We start from the raw sequence: 26,868 nt of genomic DNA, 5'->3' as shown, positions 1-26,868 counted from the left end.
GACTTATCTCCATTTCTGTTTCCCCTGTACACGAACGGGTTGCAAATTAATATTGGTGTATATGCTGATGACATTGCCCTGGTCTGAAGAATGCTTATAGCTCTGTCTAGTTTGCAGCACATAGGCCAGTTCTCTACCTGGTTCACTGACAGCTTCCTGGACCTTAATGTCCGTAAAACCAGGGACTTATGCCAGAGAGGAAAGTCAAGAGCACCAGGCACGAGGCCTTCTTTTAGACCTGCTGCCATGACACGGCAGCCAGTGTACCATGTCACTAAATTCAAATACCTTGGAACGATCATAAATGACAAGCTGAGCTTCCAGCCAAATGTCGACTGTGGGTATAAAAAGCCTAAACAATGTCTCTTTCTCTTAAGAAAGCTCAGGGGCTTTAACGCCAATACACACACCTAGCAACAGGTATATAGGGCACACACTGAAATCGTCTTCTCCTTTAAAATAGTTTCCTGGTATGGGAACCTCCTCGCCAAAGACAGGAACAAGCTGAACCAGGTAGTCAAACAGGCCCGCAAGATAATCGGTCACCAGCAAATGTATCCTCTTGATCTACACAAATGTGTATTGAAGAAAAAGGCAGTTCAGGTATACCGTGACCCAAAACATCCCCTGCAGTCCTCGTTTAAGCTGTTGTCATCCGGTAAGAGACTGACAGTCCCGCTAACAACAACAAACCGCTATTAAAACGGATCTTTTCCCTCCACTGTGTTCTTTCTCAACAAGGAAAGAACACAATGTTGTCTATTAGTTGCATTAATAGACAACTAGTCATTTACTTCACAGATGGAAAGAGTGGCAAGAATAAACATATGATGAAACAAAGCTACAAGAAGAGTCCCAGTAGCGGTTTGCCACAAACCGCATAGGGAACACAGCAAACATGAGGTCCCTGCTCGGTTTAAATGAGTCCAAAATTGAATATTTGTGGCCTTGATGTAAAACAGTACGTGTAGAAGAAAACTGACACATGCACATCACCTTGAATGCACCATCCTCACTGTGATACATGGTGGTGGGAGCATCGTGATGTGGGTATGCGTTTTGTGTTTTGTTTTGTCAGCAGGGATAACGTCAGAGATGATAGACAGATGGATGGAGTTTTTTTTTAAAAAGGCAGTTCTGGAAGAAAATCTATTGAAGGCTGAAAAAGACTCGAGACTGTGGCAGAGGTTCACCTTCCAGGAGCAAACAAGAACCCTCAACATACAGCCAGATATGCAGTCGAATAACTTATATCACACAGAGGTCTATTTGTGTGTTAGAAGGGCCCAGCGAAAGTCTAGACTTGTGTCAAAACTTGGAAACTGATATTCATGGATCTTCAACATTCAATCTGGATTTTAAACTTGCAGCTGTAATTGCAGTGAAAGGTGGTCCTACAAAGTACTGAATTGATGATTAATTTAGTTTTAAGGCTTTTATACATCTTTACCAGGGTGCCAGCAAATGTAAATAACTTTGTTAGCCGTTCATTGTAGCTCCGCTGCTCTCACCGTATAATTTGAACATGGCTGAGAGTCGCAAGAAGCGAACTGTCTTACAAGTTTATGAGAAGAAGAGGAAGTCCTCAGAAGAAAAAAAGAAATAAGACCAGAGTGGATTTGGGAGATTTTTTCCATGCAATCCCCCTGCGGAGGAGAAGAGCAGGTAAGACGGATTTTTGCATGCAGTTATTCAAAAGCTGACTTGGTCATTTCTTACCTACATTTTTGGCATAAACGTCCACTCTAACTTTAAGACAAAATAAATAAAGAACAACTCTACCAAGCAAAAAATTAACATCTAAATTGATCCCTGTGAGTAATGTGCGGATGTTTAGAACTTGGCAAAACCAAAAACAAGTTAGTTGTTTCTCTATGGAGGCCGTTTTGGACGACTACGAAGCATCGTGCCTGCTCGACCGGACAGACTGCAACGACACAGATCAGACGAACACACATAGGCAAAATAACTTTGCTCTCTTTTTTTAAGAACGACAGTAAAAAAGCTATATCCGCATTACAAATAGCTGTTTGTGGCTGTATCCAGGCATGAAAAACCATATATTCAACATTAAAATCCTCTTTCTATATCAGTATTCATGTCACAACATTATTAACATTTACTCCTTGGAAAAAAAATATCTCAGGGATCCATTTTTTTTTTCTCATGAATATTTGCCTGGAAGAAATTATGCATTAGTTTTTCTTCTTTTTTTTTTCTTCATAGGGATATACTTTGGTCATAATGGCACGGGCTTCTCATTCCAGGGTCTATTAGTGTCAACACTTAGAAAGGCAGGGAGATGAAGAGTGTTTGGAAGGGGTTTGCAAGGTAAGGATGCTCCAGAGGATTCCCAATAAACAACAGTCAACAAGCTCTATTTACACACTGCTCTGCAACTCCTCCTTATGTATTTTCTTTATGCCCTGATCATTTCTCCTCTGGTGCAATGTTGACTTCACAATGTCTTGATGTTATTGCATTTTAGCAAAGACAGGAGAAAACACAAATGCCAAACTTGTGCTCCGGTCGCTTCGCTCGGCAGTCGGGAACATCAGAAACGTTTCCTGCCTCCGTGTTTACTTCTGATTTGAGACCACAAAAAAAAAAAAATTCCCCTACAACCCATTACACTTGGCAAGTATCGATTGTGACTCTGGCCTGAATTAGCAGAGCGGTGACATGTTGTGTTTACAGGACCGGCCCGAAGCAAGCAGCAGGTTCCCTGAGTGTCTTTGACAGGGAGAACAAAGACGTACAGAAGACACACAGGGTGGGCCTCTCGCCGCTCGCTGGCTCAAACTCGGTGGTTGCTTACGTCCGCGCCCGCTGCTGTAGGTTGGTGTGTGCGCTTGTGCTGCTACGCCGTTGTGAGTGCAGGTTTGCAGCGCCAGGTCCATGGAGTCCTTTCAGGCATCTCGTGGAGCGGGCACAAACCGTCAGCCAGCTCCGCCCTACCGAGGCCCTACTGCGTCTTGTGAGGCCGCAGAGAGCCGATATGAAACCTGACACCCCGGCGGGAGGTTGACAAAGACAATTAGAGTAGTTCCCAAAACACCACACACTTTTACCTTTTCTCTTCTCTCCCTTGTTTTTTTGGGGTTTTTTTGCCCCCATCACTGTAATTAAACCTTCAGAGATAATCTACACAACACGTGTAGATCTATGCCCTGTGGTATACCAAGGGCTCTCAATTATTCTTCATCGCAACCTCGCAGAGAATCGACCAACAACATGCTGGTGGACATGTTTACTCAGGTCAGAAGCGAAGCTGCCTGTTAAACAACTTGAGAGAAATTATTGTGAGACTGAATTAACTCAAAACTAAAGCCAACGAAGGCTGCCAGTCTAGTGGGCAGCGTCCATTCAACTCTTTTCTCGTGTTTGCGACGGTTTTATAGCTACACTTATGAAAGGCCACAGTGGGGTTTTTTTTTTTTTCTTTTTACTTTGAAGTGAAAATTAAAATTAAAATTGTTCTGAATATGTTTTTAAAAATATGACTCTTAATATGCTGGTGAAGATTCTCAGTCATCCAGGTCATGGTCATTCCAAAAAAAGTAAAAAAAAACAAAGCAACTGGACTTGTTTTCCGTAGTTGAAGACGTTTCGCTTCCTGTCCAGGTAGCTTTCTCAATTCAAAAAGTCTTTGTTTTTTACTTTTTTTGGAATGACTCTTAATAGTGCGGAGTGCACTTTGTCTAACCCTTTTGCTCTGATGCCCCTTATTTCATATTAAGTTCAACCAACTGCCTTCAGAAGTTGACTATTAAATAAACAGATTTCACCTGCGTTTCGTTTGATCTAAATTTAGAGACAGATTTCTGTGAAGGCCTGAGAGGTTCGTTAGAGCACATTAGGGAACAAACATAAACCTGGGAACACAGAAGTGAGGTTAGGACTAAAGTTATGGAGACACCTAAAGCTGAGTGAGGTTATAAAATAAAATCCAAAGCTTTGGAGATACCCCTAAACACAGTTTAATGCATCCATAAATCGAGAAGAGTGAGGAAGAAAAGCTTTGATTAGAGAAGCAGCTGAGATTGGGGAATCCTGAGATCGGGCAAATATAAATAGTATACTCCCCAAATCGATACTTAAAGTAAGAGCGCAGAAAGAAAGACAAAATAAGTCCTGTTTTTAAGTTTTGCTCAAGTCACGAAGGAAACAGTAGCAAACATCTAGAAGAAGGTGCTGTGGTCTGATATATATGAAAATGTGAGATGATGGCGCATTACGTATGCACATATTTTCAATTCAATTCAATTTTATTTATATAGCGGCAATTCATGAAACATGTCATCTCAAGGCACTTTCCAAAGTCAAATTCCATCAGATTATACAGATTGGGTCAGATTATACAGATTGGTCAAAAAATGCCCCATATAAGGGAAAACAGTTGATCAAAGTCTTGACAAGCAGCATTAAGTATGCACACATTTCTGTTGTTTCTGTGTGCACATAACGCTTTACATATAATCTTCATCACATCAAACACCACTTCGGAATATAAAACCCTGTAAAAACTCCCAACATGATACATTACTTCAATAAAAAGATGACTGTCGTCGCACAGTATACCCTGATTTGTCTTAGCAATTATAGCAGTGGGACACAGTTATCCTATCAGTTGTACACTTTATTTTTCTAAATTTCAAAGCATGTTGTTGTTATTTTATCAATGCAGCTTAACGACAATGACAAGTATGAACGCACACGCTAAAGAGGAGTAAGAGCGTGCAGGAGAGTGAAATTTTGACATTATGCCTGTAATCTAATAACAGCTTCCAACGACATTTAAAGTTGATTATGACAACGCATTAATGACTGCATTTATTTATAATAATTTTTTTAAAAAGAAAATTCCATCCATCTTATTATTTATTTGAAATGCATATGTATTATGTTCCATGTTTATATATTTTTTAACAATTAACCTTCTTTTATTGTTTTTAAATGAAGACATTTCTTTTTTATCTTGTTTTTTTATTTTTTCATTTATTTTTTTTATTTTTATTTATTTATTTATTTATTTATCTATCATTTATTTATTTATTTATTTTATAATGCAGACATTTCAAAATAATAAATTTGGAGCTGTAATCGTAATATTATAAGGTTTTTGCCTAGGGTTATCATATCATCAGAATCAAATAAAGGGCCCATGCCTACTTAAATACATGGCAGGATTGGTAGAAAAAACTTTGCAAAGCATATTGCTGTTTTGGAATGGCCAAAACTAAGTCCAAATCTAAGTCCTAATGAACATTTGTTGGAAGACCTGAAAGTAGCCATTTACTCGTTGGCGCTGAAAACACATTAGCAGCCCACACAAGTTTTTTATGCTAAACCATTTTGAAAATGTTTCACTATTTACCTTCAATTTCACAACTATGCCCTACTTTGTGTTAACTAAAATAACAAATACTCAAGCGGTTGTAATGTGGTCATAAATTTTAAGATGTTCAAGGGGTGTGGATGCTTTTGCAAAGGCACTGTGTCTCTCAGTGCAAGAATCCAATGTTTGATGGCAACACTTTAAAATAAATACACTGTCCCACTTTTAAAAATAAGGGAAAATACTTAAACAAGGAACGACCACGGAGAGAAGCACATTCAACAAACATGTTAATCTCTATTCTCACTCACACTACCCTCAACAGGTTGTATAATTAGATTCTGCATTTTAATTTTCCCTCTCAAAAGTCCCAACTTTTCCAAATATCTTTCTTTTTCTACGTTTTCTGGCAATTTTTTTATATGTAGGTAAAACTGTACAATGTGTTTTTGTGCAGATGTTTGTGACATCAGTGTGCTCCACGCATCAAAGAGTGAAACATAAAGCTACAGAGACATGCACATGTCAGTGCAACTAGTGAAATTTCATGTGCTGAAATTTATTTTAATGAAATATCTGCAGACGAGTTGTTTATTTCATCAACTTGAGACATTTTCTTGTTATATTGTGATTTAATGAGACTTCAGGCTGTGATTTTATGGCACAGGCGGTTCATTCGGATCATCTCAAAAGAACAAAACCTCAAGATGACCTGATAAAAATGTCATTGTCTTCTTTTTTGAGAAGGTAGTTTCTGCAGTTCGTAGCACTGTTGCCTTGCAGCAAGAAGGGCCGGAGTTCAAATCCTGACCTGGGGTTGTTCTGCATGGAGTTTGCATGTTCTAACCATGTGTGGGCTTTTTATGGATACTCTGATTTCTTTCCACAGTCCAAAATAGATTAAGTTAATTGGTCTCTCTAAATTGCCTTTAGGTAGGAGTGTGTGGGTGCATGGTTGTTTGTCCTGTGTGTGTTGCCCGGTTATAGACTGGCAACCTGTCAAGGGTGTTCCCCACTTCTCTCATGGAAACAATGAATGGATGGAATATTTTTGAAATAATCGGATCCCAAGAAATTCCATCAGATCAGCATTTAAACATGTGAACTTGTTGCTCATTTGTTGCTTTGTTACAGTGTCAATATCTCGTCTCCTGATTTTGACTCCTGTTGAAACACTCTGCATGTCACATAATATTGTGATTAGCTCTTTTTTAGTGACGACAGTTTAATTATCCAACTATTTTGATATATCAAGACAGCTGGCATATTTTTCCTTCATATATGTTTATCTCATTATTTCAATATAGCAAGATAAGAGGTTAACATATTTATTTCCACCTGTACACTGTGACTTTCTCCTGCATTGTTTACATTTAAATTGTTTTACTTTTAAAATCAGTGCTGCACCTTATACTGTATTTTAAATCTACGGTAAATTACAAGCTGTATACTTGCTCTAATGCCCTTGCACAATCAATTTCTGCACAAAGAAATGGTTTTAAAATACTCACCTGTACACTGTGACTTCTCTTGCATTGTCTACATTTAAATCACTTACTTTTAAATCACAGCTGCACCTCATACTGTAAAGTCAATCCCTCTGCAATTTTACAAGCTGTATGCAACGAAATTTCGTTCTGGACGCACTCTTTGCATACCAAATGACAAATAAAGTTGTCTAAGTCTAAGTCTATTTAAATCCAGAAACCTCAACAGTGATCTAAGCATTTGATTTAAGCAAAAAACATTACTGAGTTATCACTGAGTGTCATAAAACATTATGAACTGCTAATTTTAGCACCACGTCCAGCTTGTTATCACAAAAACGAGCCATGTTTCTTAAATTTATGACATGGTCAGCAAATGATTATACAGCTGTCTTGAACTGGACAGCATTGAATGTTACTTCTTACATCTGTTAGGATTTAGAACGGGGGGGACCGGGTCCAATCCTGAAGAGACGCTGCCCTTCAACTTTCAGATGCAACCCTTCTCTAACCCACCCTCTTCATCAGTTTGTGATTCACCCCTGCAGGGGCCAGGTAACAAGATTCAGGTGTGTTGGAGAAGGAACACGCTTAGAAGTTGCAGGCTAGCAGCTCTGGAGGACTTAACTTGGTCACGTTGATGATTTACAAAAGTCCCATTTTTATCTTGTAGAAAACGAAGCACAGAGAAAATTGTCGACACACGAATGTTTTTCCACGCTTATTTTTCCATATTCTGTAAGAGACAGTAGGCAGAGCTGGAGGTTTGCAGAGATGAGGATGTTGGCGTTCTCTTTGGGTGTGATGAGGATGGATAGGAGCAGGAATGAGTTCATCAGAGGGACAGCTCATGTTAGATGTTTAGGGGATAAAGAAAGACACGCCAGACTGAGTTGGTTTAGAGATGTACAGAATAGGGATAGTGAGTACATCAGTAGAAGGACGCAGAGGCTGGAACGGCCAGGCAGAAGACCTAAAGGAAGACCAAAGAGGATATGGATAGAAGGAGTGAAAGAGAAAACTAAGGAAGTTAGTGGGAGAGAAGAAGATGCAGAAGATTGCGGGTTAGATGGCCACAGATGACTTGATGTGGGGAGCCCTGAAAGGGAAAAGGAGAAGGTTTTTCTCCACGTGTTCTGAAACTTTTCAGAATCCTGTCTTTTTCAAAGTCAACACAGAGAGCACATGTAGTGTTGCTGAAGTGACGCAAATGTGCTTTAAAAAAATTATTTTCTGAAGGAACGTGATGTGTAAATCACTGCAGAGGCAAAGTATAAATGGGTTTTGCTCATTTGCTTTATTAAAAGATGGTCACCAAGTTTGCAAATTATTTTAGGCTTGATTAAAAAAAAAAACTATTTCCTTCTGGTCTAGATATATAAAAACAGGATTTGGGCCAGTATTTCTTTGAAAGCACTTCCTGTATTTAGCTAATTTTAATAAATTAATTCAAAACAGCCTAGTTAGAGCTTAAGAGTTAAAGCCCTCAGAAAGATGTAGTCCTTATTACTATGAAATTAGAGAGAATGTAAAAAGCGTGGCTATTAAAAGATGAACGCTTTGTGTTGAACCCAACGGTTTCAATTGTAAGAACTTAACCTCTCTGTAATAATTTCGCCCTAATAAAAAATAAAAAGTTTCCATCTGCATCAGCCATCTCTGCTTGCGGACCAAATCAGTCCAGGGGCCGCAAATGGCCTCCAGACTGCACTTTGGTCTGAACTCGGGTCATTCTATTTAAAAAAAAAACAGGGATATCTAAAATTTCATATAAACACAGTCAAAAATTGTTTGAAATTCATAGATCATTTAAATAATTTTATCAGCACAACAATTTGTGAGATTTACGAAATAGTAGCACCAACAACGCTATAGCTGGGAGAAAACCATCAGAAGTCCGTCTTAAAGTTTACCTCAAGCCATATAACGACACGGATAAGACCCACGTTAAAATACAAAATCCCTGCCAGAGTATCTGATTTTTGTTTGTTAAGAACTCTGAACACCATGTATCATTTCCGTTTGGTTTCACAATCATGCACTACTTTGGGTCAGTCTATCACATCCAGTCCATATAAAATACATCAAAGCTTATGCTTGCAACTTGACTAAGTGTGAAAGATTTCAGGTCTGTAAGTATTCTCACAAATTGCTGGCCAGTATGCTTCTACAACTGCAGCTGCAGTCAATGAGTTAAACCCGAAACCGAACCAGAATGCCCCGCATCCTTGTGACCCATGTCCAACTAATATCTAGCACGAGGCTCACTTTAATTGATGGTCTGGTTTTAAGGTTATATGGAGTCATTGCGGCTGAACGCGAACAAAAACGGCAGGTCTGACATTAAATGAAGGGAACTAAATATGAAACGCACAATGTTACGGGCTGTACCTCCGAACTAATAACGAGGAGATGTAATTAGCTTCCGCTGGAGCTAAAGGACAGCCTCTCAGTTATTGGTTTGGTTTGGCTCGGGGACATGGAGCTGGGGGGAGGGCACGAATACATATGCATGCTGATTCCATATCAAACCTGTGTCTCAGCGAGGGCATGCCATAGGTGGTGGGAGGACTGAACCTGCCATTTAAAAGCTGTGTGTGGATGTGTGTGTGTGTGTGAGAGAGAGTGTATCCAGATCTTCTGTGTCCCTCACGCCCGACACCACCCCCTCCCTGTCCCTGTGGATAAAGGTCTCTGAGCCCTTGCAGGGGGCCCTGATTGATCCCTGTGACTAACACCCACACCATGCATGTTGTTGAATCTATGCTGAGAGAGACGAGCCAGTGGAGTGAGGTATTCTCCTGGAGGCACCTTTAGGTTCCCTGGGCAGCTCACTGGATATGTGCTCATGATCCAAACAGTTTCAGCGGCGGCGGCGGCTAAAGAGACGCCGAACACCTCGGCAACGAGCTCACAAGCCTGACTGCAATTCATTCAGAGAGCCACCCACACTTAGTTTGTACAAAATACCTGGCAAGCAAATGGAGGTAAATGATTATCTACCAGAGGAAGAGGAGCAGAGGAACATTTCCTAAAACAACCTACATGCAACTTCTTCCTTGAAGTTCTTCGAGAATCCCTTCAAGAACTGTCCTAGATATCTCTGTAGTAGCGCAGCACCCATCTGGACGTACTTTAATCTTGTGGCAGCCCAAGATGCCGAGCTAAACTTCTTCCTTGAAAGATAACTGGGTCAACTTTTATGTGTGAAGCAGCTTAGAGGTCATCAGACAGAACGGATGCAGTGTCTGCAAACTGGAAATCTTCAGGTTTTACCACGGATTATTAATTGGATATAGGTCTGGATTTCGACTGAGCGAATCTAACACATGAATACGCGTCGACCTGAACTACTGTAGCTTCGACCCACTCGCGGATCCTTTGCAGCCTCTAACTGATTTCCTTAAAGTACAGCCCCGTATGTAGCTTCATCCATCGTCCTATCAACTCCGGCCAGCCTCTCTGTGGAGACGATGTGTTTGGCGCGATTTGCGGTGTTAAGTTTTCCTCCACATACGTGTTGCATTTTGCCTGTGGTCCACAAAGTTCTCTTGCCTGCTTCCACGTTTGCAGCATCCCTCTAGGCTTGTCAAGGTTCCTCAGGGCTTTCCCTTCAACAATAATTTTCTTCTTGCCACTCGTTCATTGACGTCAGATTTACAGAGGGCACATATAATCGATCAGTCAATCTTTATATGTCAACTCACCATATATACAGGACATACAGATGAATAAAGTCTCTCTCTCTCAAAAATGAGTAATATTTCAAACAAAAACAGTATAAAGTAAATAAATACTTTAGCCCAGCTGAGTCATTTATCTCCACAGCTCCTTCAAAGTAACCATGGTCTTAGCTGCTAATCTGACTGATGTTTTTTCCACACCGGTCATTTCAGGGGTCTAGGTAGGTCTGTAGTTGTGTAAATTACTTGTGAACAGTGCTTTGTGATATGTTCAGACATAGTTACACCTGCGGATCCCTTAAACTTACTCTAACTAACCTCTGAGGTCTTCACAGAGGTGGCCTCTAGGTGACTCCTGTATGCAATTCTTTGCATTAAGAGGTATCAGATGAAAGGGGTCGAAATTAAATATATGCCTTGACTTTTTAATTTGTGTAAAAAAGGTTCTGGAAATCTCGCATTCTCCCCCCCACGCCACAGGCATGGGCTACTTACTGCAATTTACTGTGATTTTTCAAGCTGTATGCAAACGAAACTTCGTTCTGTACGCACTCTGTGCATACAAAATGACAAATAAAGTGTTTAAGACTAACTCTATTTTGTGTTGGTCTAAAATCCCAGTCAAATCAATCAAAGTATGTGGTTTTAGCATGGCAAAATGTAGAAAAGTGTAAGCGGTACGAATACTTTTGCAGGGGCCCTGTACCCGTTTATCTACCCCCTGAAATGCGCCCAGCTGGACGAGCACCATGTCGGACAGGGTCGGAGTTGTGGGCCTGAAACTGAGCTTGGCGTTTGGCGGAGGTCTAAAGGCCTCGGCTGGCTCGCCAGTGATTACAGCGGATGTTGAGTGTTTACAGAGGGAGAAGGAGGTGGTGGGGGGGGGGGGGGGCACAGAGACAGCTGCTTTCACTCTGCACTGTAAACCACACACACACACACACACACTCACACAGAAGGCTGTAGCTACATTGGAGACCCCACAAGCCCTGCAGTGAGTGTGTGTGTGTGTTTGTGCTACAGCTGGCCCGCTGGGACCGGCGGTTCAGAGTGACAGCCACACACACATCAGGACCCGGCTGCAGCTAAAACCGACGCAGGCAGGCTGGCTGGGTGGAGGAGAGGCTGGTGGGTGCAAACCGGCCAGGCCAGCTGTCAATCTAGGTTGTTTTTTCTACAGCCAAGTAGCTGTTTAATATTTTCATCTAGTTGTTGCTGCGCTGATGGTAATCAATAAGTGAAAAAGATTTTTTTTGTGAATAAACGTATATTAGCAACTCAGAGATTTTTTTTTTTTAGCTTGATTGTTTAATTTGATTCGGGTTTTTTTTTTAAGTTGGATGAATACATTTGACTCAACTTTGAGTTTATTAAGGAAACTGTTGTGATTGTAAACTTTTCAACACAGCTGGGAAAATCTTCCAGTAAGTGCAAATTCAACACTTTATGATGTTACGGTCAGCATCAACTATGTCTAGAGCCGTTTTCACAAACAAACCACAGATTTGGAGCGGAGACAGAAAGGCACCAAGGGGAATCATCGTGTATGAAGGCCATCTGAGGACAGAGCATTAATGACTTCACTTTTGCGCTCTTGTAATGCTAAAGTATCCACCAATGCCGCACATGTTTTCCACCTGTTTTTATCCATATCCTTCAGCGTCGGTTGGATGTATTATCTTTTTTCACAGCATCTTGTGCAAGTATTCCTTGAACCTTTATTGAGAGTTTATTAGAATTTTTATTAGGATTTTTACCTAACAGAGAAACAAAAAAGCAGTGCTATTGTGATGTGAAGGCAAATGATACATAGTTCTCAAAGTTGTTGCATAGACATTCATCCCGTTTCACTTTAATACTATTAAATAAAACCAGTGCCACCAGTTTTTCTTCCGAAATCATAAGTGTGTCGAGAAGTTACATTGTTACATTGTTTTTTATCTCAATTGTTTACATGAATCGCTGCTGCATCTTTATCCTGAAAAATAGTGCAATCTACTGTGATTTTTAAAGTGATTTCAAGAGTGATTCTTTTCAAGCTGTATGCAAACGAAATTTCGTTCTGTACGCACTTTGTGCATACAAAATTACAATAAAGATATCTATCTATCTATCTATCTATCTATCTATCTATCTATCTATCTATCTATCTATCTATCTATCTATCTATCTATCTATCTATCTATCTATCTATCTATCCATCTATCTAAGTGTAAATCAGGGTTAGGTTATCAAACAATATGCCAAGCATTGGATACCATACTGTCCAAAGTAAGAAAACCAATACATGACTGTCCACCTAACGACAGAACAAGCAGTTGTCAACAAGATAATCAACAAACGTGGGCTTTGTGGAAAAATGGTTAGAAGGTATCCAGAATTTGTAAGCAATAAGTCCAGTTTCTGTTTTTTTTTCTACCAGCCATGAAGGGGACACTACAAACATGTGGAAGATGTTTACTGGTCAAATGAGACCAAAACTGGACTTATCGGCCAAACAAAATGCTGTATGTGGGGGTAACTAGCACTGAACAGCCAAACACGGGGGCGGTGGCATCACGCTGTGGGGATGTTTCTCTCTGTTTGCTTTGTCAGCAGGGACAAGGTATCTGGGCGGAGAAGACAAAGATAAAGCTGATAACAGCGTAATCCTGGAAGAAAGCCTGTTACCTACTGCAAAAGCGTTGAGGCCGGGGTGAAGGCTCACCTTCCAACAGGACGACAAATTTAAACATACAGCCGGAGATGCTATGGGTTAGATGAAAATATATGTATCAGGAGGGGCCAGACAACATCCAGACCAAAATCCAACAGAGACACAGAGAATCTGGGGCAAGATTTGAAAATTGACGGTCAGGTGTTCTCCATCCGGTCTCAACGCGTTTGAGCTTTTAAAGAAGAATGTTTAAGGGGTCTGAATACATTTGCAAGACATAGTATTGGTCTTCATAAAAAAAAAGACATATCCAAGCCCACTCTCTAGAAAACAGAGTATCGACCTAAAGCTTTCTTTCCATCATCTTAGGCTGAGTTGAATTGATCAGCCCCGCGCGAGGAGAGTCTAAGCTTTGGGGGTGAGCTGAGGGCACGCTGCTGTATTAGATTCGCAACACGGGACAAAAGCAGTGCATCACCGTGAAACCGACGGCAGCCCAATAATTGTTTCATCTCCAATAATTGTTTCATCTCAATTAGATTGTTGCCATAATTGTTGGAACCTGATGTAATTGGAAAAAAAAAAAAATTAATTGCACAGCCACAACACACAAAAAAATGTCTCAATTGATGAAAACACCACGACGCATCCCTTAATAAAGCTTACGACAAGAATAAAATGCAGACCGAGTTCACTGTGTGTGTTTGAAGAGAGCTAAATGGTCATATATAGAGAAATAAATGGACGAAATTGAAAAACCTACGCTGGTGTGAACAAATACTTGACCTCCCACAGGATATTTTTTTTCTGACTTTTCCATCACGCTTAAATGTTTCAGCAACGAATCAGCAAAGACATTTTTACATCAGACAACAATAACTTGAGAAAAAACACACAAAGCTATCCAAGACAAGCTGACCCTGTGTGAAAAAAGTAAGAAGAAGAACAGATGAGAAACAAAAGTCATTGACATCTATCGGGCTGGAAAGGCTTACAAAGCCATTTCTAGCCACAATGCCACCCATTATCTATGAGCTCCCCAGTAGTTTTATACAGTATATAGTGCCATATACACTGTATAACAACAGCAAAGGGTTCTATTCTGTTCTATTCTGTTCTGTTCTGACAGTCATTATCCACGACTGGAAAACATGGAACAGTGGTGAACCTTCCTAGGAGTGGCCAACCAACCACATTTACTCCAAGATTTACTCCAGGAGGTCACACAACAACATAGAATAACGTACTGAAGGCCTCTTTAAACTAGTTCATGATTCAACAATTAAAGAAAATAACTCCATGTTGGACAAAGATCACAGCTGACCCAAAATAACAAATAGGATTATCTCAAATTTGCCAATAAACAGATCTTTGTGATCCTGAAGAGTTTGGACAACTATTCAGTGGATTGACATGACTGAGTCACGTTACATCTGGCATAAAACAAACTGCATTTTAGAAAATAACCACAAAAAATAATAATAAAATCACCCCAACAGTCAAAAAATGGTGGTGGTGACAGTCTGGGCTTGCTTTGCTCTCTTGCAGAAAATCCTGCAGCAAAACGTTTGGCCAGTCAAAGTCCGGACCTCATTTCCCATAGAGACCCTGTGGTACGGCCTTAACCGGGCCAATCCTGCTCGAAAACTCTCCAGCGTGGCTGAATTAAAACAATTCTGCAGAGAAGAGTGGCACAAACTTCCTCCACGACGATGTAAATAGCAAAAAAATAAATAAATAAACTCGCTGACTCTTCTCTCAATCACTTGCTGCCAGTTGTTGCCGCCAAGGTTGGCAGTATCAGTTTTTAGTTTTAGTATCAGGTTGGTTTGGATATTCATTTTAAAAACAGCCTCTTCTATAGACTCAATGTCTGTTGATACAGTTTTGTTTGATGATCTGAAAACCTTCAGGGTTGCAAAAACGAAGAAAAAAAAAACAGAAGAAATCTGCGAGGGGGCAAATGTTTTTTTTTTTGATAGACCTGAAGATGTGTTTAACAGCTGAGCTTTAATAAAGGAAAAATATAGTGTGAGATGTCAGGACGCGTTTCCCCTGGGACTGTGGCGGCGCGTGCGTTATTGGGTGCATAATGAAACCAGTACGTCTGTGTGTGGTGGGCCACTGTGATCACTGCAGGGGTGGGGGGGGGGGGGTTAGGTCGTCAGTAACAAGCGAGCCTGACAGCTTAATTACCAAAGCAGCTAAAGATTTATTGGTTTATCAATCAGGGCCACGGGCAATGCCTTTCCCCTCAGGAGACGGAGGCCATTACCATGAACCCGATGGCCCATGTGACCCAGACTCTTCTTGTGCGCTGGCCCAGTCACGCCGAGGTCATCCTGAGCCTCCTGCTCCTGCTCGCGTGCGCGCTCACGTTCACGTTCACGCTGGGGCTGCAAACATTCTTGAAGTCTTAAAAAAGTGCACGCAAGCAGGAGGAGCGCAAACAAGATTGTGGGCAACGCAAACATGTATGTACACAGCGGCACAGAAACGCTGCACAAACAGAAAAAAACATGCACGGCGTAGACCACAAAGGCCAGCATGTGGGCGAGGAACCTTTTATGTTCGGAGACAAAGGCCCACCAGAAGCAGAGACAAGACCAGAGAGGCAGAGAGAGAGAGAAAGAGAGAGAGAGAGTAAAGCTGCAGGCGTAATACCGCATGTCTGACTTAACCAAAAGGTATTTTCAGAACAGCGTCCAGAATTTCCAACCATCTGGACACAATTATCTTTTTTCTAAATTAAGATTTCGCTCATTTGCAGTCCCGCCAATGACTTGTGACACTGACACAAAGAGGGCGAGTGTGAAGGTGATCTATTGGTCGGCGGTGTGTTGCTATGTGATGAGCGCGGAGAGAGAAAAAAGGACCACCGATCATCCAGCCGGCCGGGCAGGCAGGCAGGCAGGCAGCCAGGTGGTTGGGCAGGCGGCTCGGATAAACACTCATAGCCTTAGCTGAGAGAGTCGCCTGTAGTCATCGAGAAGAGCTGCTTGATAAAATGCTGCCCCCATGTGGTGGCGGCTGCGAAGGACGGTGCGCTTCATACGAAGTCTCCTGTACCTGAAAGAGCCTCCTCCAGGGTCGTTGAGCTTGTTTTTCTGATTCCCGGAGATCTGAACGGGCGGGCCCATGGGACTTTTGCCTGCTTGTATGACGGCTCCCTTTCCCATCGTTCCTGTTCAGGAGAGGGGGCAAACAAAAACAGAGAAGGAAAACGCTCCATGAAAAGGAAAAGTAATGTTATCATTGAAGTGTCCCCTTCCATCTACATCAGATACCCTCCTGTCTAAGGACTACCTTCAGCTGTCTCCGTCTTCCTCACTAGGGCAGACGGGTGGGGGGTGAAGGGTGGAGAGGGAGGGGGGGGGCTAGAGGAACCAACCTGGGTTGGCATCGCTCTGTCAATATCACTGCGCTTCAGCGGCTCTCCTTACACTCCTAAACCGCATCCCGCTCCGAGACACGTTTTTTTCCAGAGAGGCACAAGGACTGCCAGAGTGAATTTAAACTTGATTTTAACAGGCATGTTCCTAGCCAAGAGGCGCAGGGAAGTATTTTTAGATCTATCCCCGCATTCCAATTTACGGGCATAAACAACCTACAGATCTTTCACTGCAGGCCATCTTTGAGAAGAGGGGTAGATCAAATTTGTATGCACCTCCGATCGCGCACAGACACACGCTCGTGCAAAAACAGGTACACACACACACACACACACACACTCACACACGCATGCATCCGTGCACCACTTGAGAGCACACGGCTCTCTTAGGGGAGCGTTCCACTCGGTCGGTGTTGGGGGCGATATTTGCGGGCTTCTGTGGGAAGAGTGTTTGTGAATCAGTGTGAGTAAGCAGCAGCACAAATGTTTGAGGAGGCTCCGTAGCCGAGCAGGGAAAAAAAAAAAAAAAAAAAAAAAAACACCTGTTCTCTCCACGGCTCCTGTCTGTTTACACGACTCCCAGCCCATCACGGCAACATTTACAGTTTCACTAATGGAAAGTTTAAGGCTAACCTATGGATCTCTGGATGAGAGATGCATAACTCTTTGTGTCAGGACCTATAGAAAAGTTTCTTTTCTTGTTTTTCTTGAGACACATGAACGCTGCAGTGCTGTCCAATAAGGTTGGAGAGCCCCTAAAAGCGTCTCACCTTGCGGCCTGATGGACTGCGTGATCACCATGGGCATCCGGACCTGGCCACTGACAGTCCCTCCTGTCTTGACGCCCTGAGGAGAAAAACTTTATTAGAGCGTTTTGAAGAAAGACAGAGAAAAACAAAAAGAAAAAGGGGAACATTTCTAAAAGTATAGCACCGCGTGCCCGTTTGACCGCTGCTTTATTCTTTATGAGATAATCAGCTTTCTTCTTGCGCTGGAGAATATGAAAAGGGATTAAACTGGCCAAAACCTACTTTCTCTAAAATCTACAATTTTGTAACGTGTGCAGGTTCAAACGACAAAATCACAGTTTTTGTTTTCTCAGCAGAGGGGTTTTTAAAAGTATTCCCACTCCAAACTGTGAAGAGGAAAGAAAAGCACACTTTTTTTTATTAATTCAAATCTAAAAAGTGTGAATTTTCAGCCACCTTTCACTGCAGTAACAACTGCAAATGTTTTTAGGTATATTTCTACCAGCTTAATGCATAGAGAGACTGGCATGTATCGCCAATCTTCTTTGCAAAACCAAAATTATGATAAAGTCTACTGTCAGATTCTCAGGTGGATTTAGGCATGGACTTTGACTGGGCTATTCTAACACATTTGAACACATGAATGTGCTTTAATATGAATTCTTCCACATGTTTGCTGAACTGGAGTTTTTTAAGGGTCTCAAAGTAAAGCTGGTTTTAGATTTATATTTTATTTTTTGTTTATTCATTCTTTTTTTGTAAAAAAAAGAAAACAAAAACAAGCATGCATTGCTACATTAGACTTCACAATCATAGATGACATTGGATCAGTCCGTTATATAAAATTACTATTGAAGTTGTGGGCTGTAATATGACAAAATGTGATCTTGTGTATCAATACTTTTGAAAGGTGCCGAATGTGTGACCCACATTTGCTTTTATTTTCCGATAACAAAAAGGCAAAATGAAGTAAGGACCTGGATGAAATAGTAGTTTAGACAAAGAGGGAGAAAAACTAGATGGAGCAGAGAGCGTGCGGGGGATGGGGGGTGGGGGGGGGCACGATGCTGGGCTATTAGAGTCACTTCCTTCCTTGGTAGCAGCTACAGGCCGAGCCTCTGGCTCAGCCATCCATTCCTACCATTTTGCTTCTTGCTGCATATTTTTTAGCCTTGTTTTCCATTCCCTGACACATGCTATATTACTGTTCAAGCTACTGAAAAAAAGACAGAGGCTATTTTTCCCAGAGATCCACTGCAGGGGTCTGCAGGAGTGGGAGGGAAGGGTAAAAATACATTCATAATAGGCAGAGATAGCTAGCACCTCTGGCTAGCTGGCGACACAGTTAACACACACACAAACACACACACACACACACAAAAAGCTAGAAAAGGTAGGAAGTTTGAGAATCACAAAGAGCAACAGCAGAGCTGCAGTACCCGGTTTACACACTGCAAGAAGGAAACTAAAAGTCAGTAAAAATGTATTGAAATTAATGTATTTTTCCTTGATTTGAGCAGGTAGATAAGACTATTTGCCAATGGAATGAGATTTTTGCACTTAAAATAGGAAAAATTGATCTCCACCATCTTATTTCAAGTGCAATTTATCCAATTATCTTATTTTAGGCATCAAAATACTCATTCCATTGGCAAGAAATCTTATTTCCTGCCCAAATCAAGGAAAAATACATTAATTTCAAGAAGATTTTACTCACTTTTGGTTCCCTTTTTGCAGTGCATTTCCAATGTCTTTAACTACATGTTATGCTTTGGATTAGGAATATAATGATTAACGTCCGCAACACAGTTGCTCTTGCACTAAAGTCAGCGTGAAGATTTTTAACAAAACTTCAAGAAATCTGCATTTAGGAGGGAATTTGGATGTGAGAGCTGATCAACGCTATAAAGTTGAACACCAGTTTTACATAAAGCTGTTCAAAAAGGAAAATACACTCTCAGTTAGAGCTGTGCAATAAATCGCATCATAGAACCAAAGTTTAAATGACAAGTAATATTTAGTAAACCATTTTATTTTGACCACATAATTTGAAAATTGTCCTGTACAAATGAGATAATGCCAAAGTCCACAGAAGCATGTTTGTTGTGAACCCTCTGCAACATGTAAACACATCATGTTAACTTCCATCACTGTTCAAGCTCATGAAAGTCAATAAAATTCTAATCTTCATCACAAAATCAAGATTTTGTGCAACAAAAGGAATACTGCGTTAAGGCAGATCAGGTGCTGCTTGGGGCAAATTATAACTGAACACTATTTCATGTTGCTCCGAGAGCAGAACCCCGGCTCTAGTGCTTCACAATTTTCTGATTCTGGGACGACTCCTCACATGTTCCCAAAGCATGCAGTCAATCCGCCTCTTATTAAAATCTGTCCAAAGAGAATAAAGCTGAGCTTTTACGGCCACCGGAAGGCAATTAATGCTTAAACACAGTATTTAGTTCAAGTGTTTTTTTTGAAGAATTTATACCCCATTTGGCCTTTTCGCATTTTGTCACATTTGGTGAAAAAAAAAAATCTGTGTATTTTATTGGGATTTTATGTGACAGACCAACATGAAGTCGTGCATAATTGTAGGTTGGAGGACAAATAGTTCACAACAACGTTTAGAAGCAAAAATCTAAAAAGTGTGGTGTGCATTTATATTCAGGTGCCTTAAATCATTACCCTGTAAAACAAGTTTTGGCTGTAATTATAGCTGACAGTCTTTTTGCAGATATAAACTGAAATGTGTGTCCTTTGCTTTTTGCAAAACAGATCAAAGTTAAATTGGATGGAGCATTCCTGAAGTCTTCCAGGTCTGGTCTTTTTTTAACTCCATCCATCTTCCAATCAACTCTGACCAGCTTCCCCATCTCTTCTGCAGAAGAGCGTCTCCACAGCCTGATGGTGCCACCTCCATGCTTCAACGCAGGCCAGGTGTGTGTAGGGTAATGTACAGCTAATACTCTACTACTGTCAGCAGATTTTCCCACCTGAGCTATGGATCACTGCAGTTCCTCTAAAGATCCCATGGGAGCTCCTCTAGAGTTGCCATGTGCCTTTTGTACTGCTTTCTCTAAAATAACACTATCCTTTGCACAGCCTTTCAGCTTTTGAAATCTGAATATTATATTTACTGACGGAACTATAGATCTGAATACAAATAGACTTTTATAAATCTTTTATAAATGCAGATTTTTATTTAAAAAAATCCAACTTATTGTCTTAAGCATTGATTTTAAGACCCTTTTTTTGCGTGTTTATAAAGTTTTAAATAATCAAAGTTAGTGGTGTCCAAAGTGCGGCTCGGGGGCCGTTTGCGTCCCCTGGACTGATTTTATGTGGCCACCAACAGAAATTTGAAAATTATACTAATTTCTCCCCCCAGCCCTGGTGGTTCATGCAGCTTGAGACCTTTTGTTTTTAATTAATGCTAAATTATTACCAACATATTAAAATCTTCTTGCAATGTAAAATATTAAGTACAAAACAAAGCGTTTGTGTATGAATAAACCTGATTTTTGCATTGTCTTTCATCTTACAGTAGCCAGGACCATATCTATTCAGTGACTATTACACTTATTATATATGATTATATACCAAAGGACACCTGAGAATGTGGAAATTTCATATGAATTAAAAACAAATCTTTTTTCGTTCTAAAATGTCTAACAATCTCATCTCTTTTTAGCATTCTACCAATTTATATATGACTTAAATTACCTATACATTTACTTACTCTCATGAATATTTGTTGTTAAATTAGTTTATCCTATAAACTTTATTAATATTGTTATTATTCATTCAATATTCAAGATTTTATTATTTATTCACAAAATGTATACCTACCATACAATTTAGGATTGTCCAGGTTTCCTCATATATTAAAGGCAATAAGTAACTAAGTAAAACTTTATTTATATAGCAACTTTGAAGATATAAAAATCATAAAGTACTTTGTGAGAGCCAAAAATGCACAAAAAAGCAAGAGAAATTAATAAAAGGCAGATTTAAAAGGATATATTTATAACTGGCTTTTGAAAGAGACCACAAAGTCCACCGATGTCAAGTCTAAAGGAAGAGTAGCAGAGTCTGGGAGCCACTGAGCATTTTTCTCCTTTTGTTTTCAACACAGGACGGGTCAGCGAACCACAGGCCCCGGACCTCAGAGTCCTGCAAGGGACAAATGGATGCAGAAGCCCTCTGACATAACCTGAGGACATAACCTGTACATGAAGAGCTCTCCAAGACAGTAAAATAATCGTAAACTTCACTAAATAATAAACAAACCAACAGCCAGTGAAGTGTCATCCAGATTGGAGTCATGTGAAACTTGGAGGTTTTTTGCTAGATACCTGGCAGCAGCCTTTTGAAGAACTCCCAGCCGTTCTATGGAGGTTGTGCACAGGCATGTGTCTCAGTGCACTGAGATAATCCATTTATGATTAAACAAAAGCATGAATAATTATTTCCATCTTAGGACATGACACAATGCAGCATACTTTGGAAATATTTCCGAGATGATAAAAAACAGGAACAAAACAGAGATTTGACATGTGCATCCAAAGTAAAACCAGAACCAAAGGTTATGCCAAGGCCCCTAACAGAGGATTCTGCCAAAAACTAAGAGGTCCCAGTGGCGCCTTTATCCCAGACATGAATTGTTTTCTGGTGCAAAGATAATTATTTCAGTTTTGTCTTCATTTAATGGAAGAAACCTGTCTGCCATCCACAGTTTAACCGATTCTAAGCACTTCAATAAACTGTGGAGTTTAGACCTTTTTCATGTTGGGACAAAAAGCACGAGGAAAGCTACTGACCCGAGGCCGAACTGGTCACCTCGCATCACCCTTCAACATACACCATTAAGACCGATTGAAGAGAAAATAAGACAGGAGGAGAGAAAAAGAGAGGAAGCAGGTGAAAGACGAAAAACAAGATGAGCGGAAGAGAGAGAGAGAACCCTGCAGCTCGCCCAGACCCTCCATTTAAACCAGGCTAATCTGCTACCGACCTTGCTTGAACTGTGTCGAAACATCTGCCCTCCACAGACTGCATACCTTCAACAATCCCATAGGCCCCAGAGTGTATGCTCTCACTGTAATGCATTACAGGTGTGTGGGCAGGCTACTGGTTTCTAGACTCTGCCGTTCATCTAGTCTCATTATCTCAGGACCTAGAGCTGGAGAAAAAAAACGAACTTCGCAGACTCTGTGCAGACTATCAAAAGTCGCAGAAAGAACATTTAGAACAGCTGACGCACAGATGAATCATTACTACTATGAACTCAGAGCAAAACGCAGAAGAATTATCCTAAAAAACGGTCCAAGTGGAAAAAACTCACTCTGACATAGGGCTGGACGATATAGGAAAAAAGCATATTGATAAAATAGAAATCATATCGATCGATCAAAACGTGTATTTCAAGTGCAGCTCTGACCGTTTTATGCTGTTGCTTAGCGATCAATTTTTAGATACAGACACAAACACTGAATTCAAACCCAACCCTTTTACTCAACCAACTTTTTACCAAAACTGCAAGTTTTTAAAAAAGAAAAAAAGAACAAACTCTTTGAAGGGGGGGGGACTTGGTTCCTGGGTCTGCGTTTGTGATTGGTTGGGAGGATGTAATGACTGTAATATTAACCTACATGGCTAGAATGCAAAAGGAAGGAAAGCTGTTTCAAAGGTGATCCTGTAGCTGCAACAGAGGGATACCCATGGGACCTCTGTATGGTTTAAATCTTGCAAAGCTTTCTAGTTTTGAGACCGGCAAAAAAGAAGGCAATCCATTCCTCAGACTGACGGATGGTCACAGTAAATCACAATAAATTAAACTTGTGCAGTCAAATCTTCGCTCTCACACTCCGTTACTGTATATTCTCCAGCAAAATAATTCAGCACAATATAAAAACCATCGATCAATCATCGCTGACACGACAGTGATCCAAACGAGCTGATGAATTAAGGGTATCAGGGGAAACAACAGCGTAAGCTTTCTCTTCTTGTGACTCACCGAGGGCTTCGGTTCAATTTAAATTGGAGCCGTGCTCATAAACATGGCTGTCATATCTGAGTCCGCACAGGAGCGCCGCTCTACTCTGTACGTACCATGGCAGCTGCATGTCCGAGGGTCCCGGCGGGCAGCGCGCTGGCACCTGCGGTGGTGCTGACGCTGTTGGGGTGCCGTATGCGGACAGCTGGCCCAGCTACCATGGCGGGAGGGGTGCCGCCGGCTGCTGGTTTGACTCCCTGCTGCAGGGGCTGGGTCAGAGACTGCTGACTGTTGAGCAACGACAGCCTCAGGGCCGGGAGACTCTTCTGTTGACGAGCACAGAGAGGTCATGGAGATTATAGTCACACAGCAAAAACGGCATATACAACTGAAACAACACATGCTGGAATCACTGGTTGTTTTAGTGTTATATATTAAGTTATTAGCAAAAGTGACGCATCCAACCCCATCAATCTGTGCATTCATCAAACGCAGCAATGCGCTTTTGTTTGTTAAACATTTACTTTACGTCTATAAGCCTATTAAAGCACCTAACCACAGTTGAGCTGAGGACCTTAATAAAATCATCCTTATTTGTCATTGCAGCTTTTTGTACATTCTAGTAAAAATTGTCCTCTGCATTTAACCCATCCTTCAGGGAGCAGTGGGCTGCCACTAATACAGAGCGTCCTGGGGCTTGCTAAGTGCTGATTTAGTAAGGTTAAACACAAATGAATGCCACAAACTTCTGATTTTTGCATGCAATTACAATTAAACACCAAGTGTCCATTTCCACCCACTTTATTATTATAGACTACTTTTTGTTCGTCTCTCACATAAAAGCCAAATCCACAGAATTGTGTGGTCTAACGTGACGAAATGTAAAAAGCTCAAAGGGTTACGAATAGTTGTGCAAAGGCGCTGAACTTATCTGGAGACTCTGGTGGTTCCTAGAGTCTCTAAAAGTAGAATGGGAGGCAGATCCTTTAGCTATTAGGCTCCTCTCCTGTGGAACCAACTCCCAGTTTTGGTCCGTGAGGCAGACACCCTGTCTACTTTTAAGACTAATCTTTAAACTTTCCTTTTTGACAAAGCTTATGACTGGAGTGGCTCATGTTAGTCTGGGCTGCCTTTATAGTTTTGCTGCTATAGGCTTAGGCTACTGAAGGATATCAGGATCTAATTTTCTCACTCTATAGAGTTCTACTGTTCTTCAATTATGCATTATGTGTTGTCATTTCTGCTTTAACTTTCTGTTCTCTCTCTTTTCTCTTCATAGTAGGTACACCTGGTCTGGCGTTCTGTTAACTGTGACATCATCCAGAGAAGACGGCTCACCCGCTACTACCATCTAATGTAGAACAGATTACTAGATCAATGTGTGCTTCTGTGCTTTTTTGTCTCTCTTGTTGTGTCTCTGCTCTGTCTTCTGTAACCCCAGTCGGTCGAGGCAGATGGCCGTTCATACTGAGCCCGGTTCTGCCGGAGGTTTTCCTTCCCGTTAATGGGGAGTTTTTCTTCCCACTGTCGCTTCATGCTTGCTCAGTATGAGGGATTGCAGCAAAGCCATGTACAATGCAGATGACTCTTCCTGTGGCTCTACGTTTCTCCAGGAGTGAATGCTGCTTGTCGGGACTTTGATGCAATCAACTGGTTTCCTTATATAGGACATTTTTGACCAATCTGTATAATCTGACCCAATCTGGAAAATATGATTGAATTTGATTTTGTAAAGTGCCTTGAGATGACATGTTTCATGATTTGGCGCTATATAAATAAAATTGAATTGAATTGAATCATTGGTTCGATTTCAGGATCAATCTATAAAACCTGCCCTGAAAAGTTAAAGTGTTTAGTTTTAACAGACGGATTAGGAAGAAGTTCCCCAACAAAAAAGCCCACCTTGAGGAAAGGCACCAGGTAAGGCTGCGGAGACGACTTGAGCTCGGTCTGCAGCCTGCTGGTGAACTCCTCCGGTTCAATCTTGGCATCCTGTTGGGTAGAGAGGAGAGGAAAAACAAGGACCAGGCAGATTAACATGGAGACTTCAGCATAATATGATGAAACCCAAACACTTGCAAAAAACGATAATCCTTTCAAATCCCCCCATCCTGGAACCTCAGGGTGTATCATAATTTGAAGGCTGAAAATTCATGACAGACAAACATGATTTTGGGGGAAAAAAAAAAAAAGTTTCATGCTGCCACCTACAGGCTGGAAATATTTAATGCAAAAAACAGAAAGATCAAAGTTCAAACCCGTTATTTACCACCCTAAGTCACTCAGACGCACAAGGAATACAGCTTTATTAACATCTGCTGTGTTAGAAGGAGCCATCTGTCAGTGCCAGGATATACTTCCAGTTGCTAATGAACGCAGCTTAATTAGTTTCTGACACCCACCAGCAGATCCTGAACCAGAGCCTTGACGTTCTTGGAAGTCTCAGGAGAGGGAGAGTTGTGGGACGCCAGCTTGATAAGTGTGGCCAGGAAATTTTTACACTTCTTCACATTTTCTTGCATTTCCTGTAAAATATAGAGAAAACACGTTTTGCATGTTAAAAAAATTTTTTTTTTTACAAAAAAATGAATAAGAATTTTTTTTTTTTTAAAGTAGAGAACAAGCTATTAAATAAATTTCTATGGAGACAATAATAAAACCTGCCTTTACCTGACAGGTGCTGTAATTATGCATGTTTCTAATCATGCTATTAGTCACGGGGGGTACGCATGCACTCGGGATCCGTGTCTGTCTGCATTAAACGCACGTTTATCCACGTGTCTGTGTAGCTCTATGAGATCCTGACTGCATAAAAGCCAGACTTCCTGGTGACCGCATGTCCTTAGGTATGCACTAGTGTGAATGCACAGGTGCAAATGTTTGTGGGCATGTGCGAGACTCCTTGTCCATGCCCAGCTGTGTGATGTGATACAGCTGAGGGGCCCGGCGCTGGACCTGTGATGCAGCCAGCCTCTTGGCAGCTGTGCCCGTTAGACAGCGGGCGACAGCGGGGGGGGGGGAACAGACCTGGGACACGACCGGCGCTCCGGGGGCCGCTGCGATGCCTGTCTGCGTAGGTGGCGCTGGCTGGGAGGTAGACTGGGCCGGGGCCTGGGGGGTCATGACCACGGGGGTCTGCTGCGGAGCTGTCACTGCCACGGTCGGCGCCACGGGGCCCTTCTGGAAGAGCAAAGGAAGAGACAGAGAGATAAACAGGACGTGACGCTTCGCTCGCAGCAAGGCCACGGAGAACAGGAGGCAGGCGTCACGGCGCTCCTGTCACATCTGGTCTACTGACTTCAGCGGACATCTTTTAACAAAAAAAAAAAAAAAAAAAAAAAAAAAAAACGAGGAAGAGAGGGGAGAATGTGGCAAGCGGCGGGCTCGGATAGACAGTCATTTATTAAACTATATAACTAAATTTATTCATATGTGGATGAATGAAGGACAAGACAAACTCATATCAGCAGCTTCATCATAGCTTCTGCTCACTCTTCGCATTAAAACACATATTACACGAGCCCACACACAAACCACAAACTTCAGTGTCATTCACAGCTTCCTTG

At 41.3% G+C, this 26,868-nt stretch overlaps 1 protein-coding gene across 6 annotated transcripts in view; it reads right to left on the bottom strand.

The window, feature by feature from the left end:
- Positions 1–26,868, bottom strand: part of LOC105919702 (transcription initiation factor TFIID subunit 4) — a 140,261-nt gene that overhangs the window by 91,424 nt on the left and 21,969 nt on the right. For 4 of the 6 annotated variants that reach the window (XR_004930942.1, XM_036136462.1, XM_036136464.1 and 1 more), the window contains 6 exons: positions 26,330–26,482; positions 25,705–25,827; positions 25,205–25,294; positions 23,419–23,628; positions 17,326–17,401; positions 16,234–16,348 (listed from right to left, as the gene is read on the bottom strand). Coding sequence is in view for 5 of the 6 variants with exons in the window: in XM_036136462.1 (XP_035992355.1) it covers positions 16,234–16,348; positions 17,326–17,401; positions 23,419–23,628; positions 25,205–25,294; positions 25,705–25,827; positions 26,330–26,482 (767 nt within the window). In the remaining variant the exon portion in view is untranslated. The remainder of the gene's footprint in view (positions 1–16,233; positions 16,349–17,325; positions 17,402–23,418; positions 23,629–25,204; positions 25,295–25,704; positions 25,828–26,329; positions 26,483–26,868) is intronic. The other 2 variants (XM_036136463.1, XM_036136466.1) reach the window with 1 other exon arrangement.

The sequence above is a fragment of the Fundulus heteroclitus genome, chromosome 4 (assembly GCF_011125445.2).
Source record: "Fundulus heteroclitus isolate FHET01 chromosome 4, MU-UCD_Fhet_4.1, whole genome shotgun sequence".
NCBI lineage: Eukaryota > Metazoa > Chordata > Actinopteri > Cyprinodontiformes > Fundulidae > Fundulus > Fundulus heteroclitus.
The sequence above is the reverse complement of the archived record's forward strand: the minus strand, read 5'-3'. Positions and strand labels throughout refer to the sequence as shown.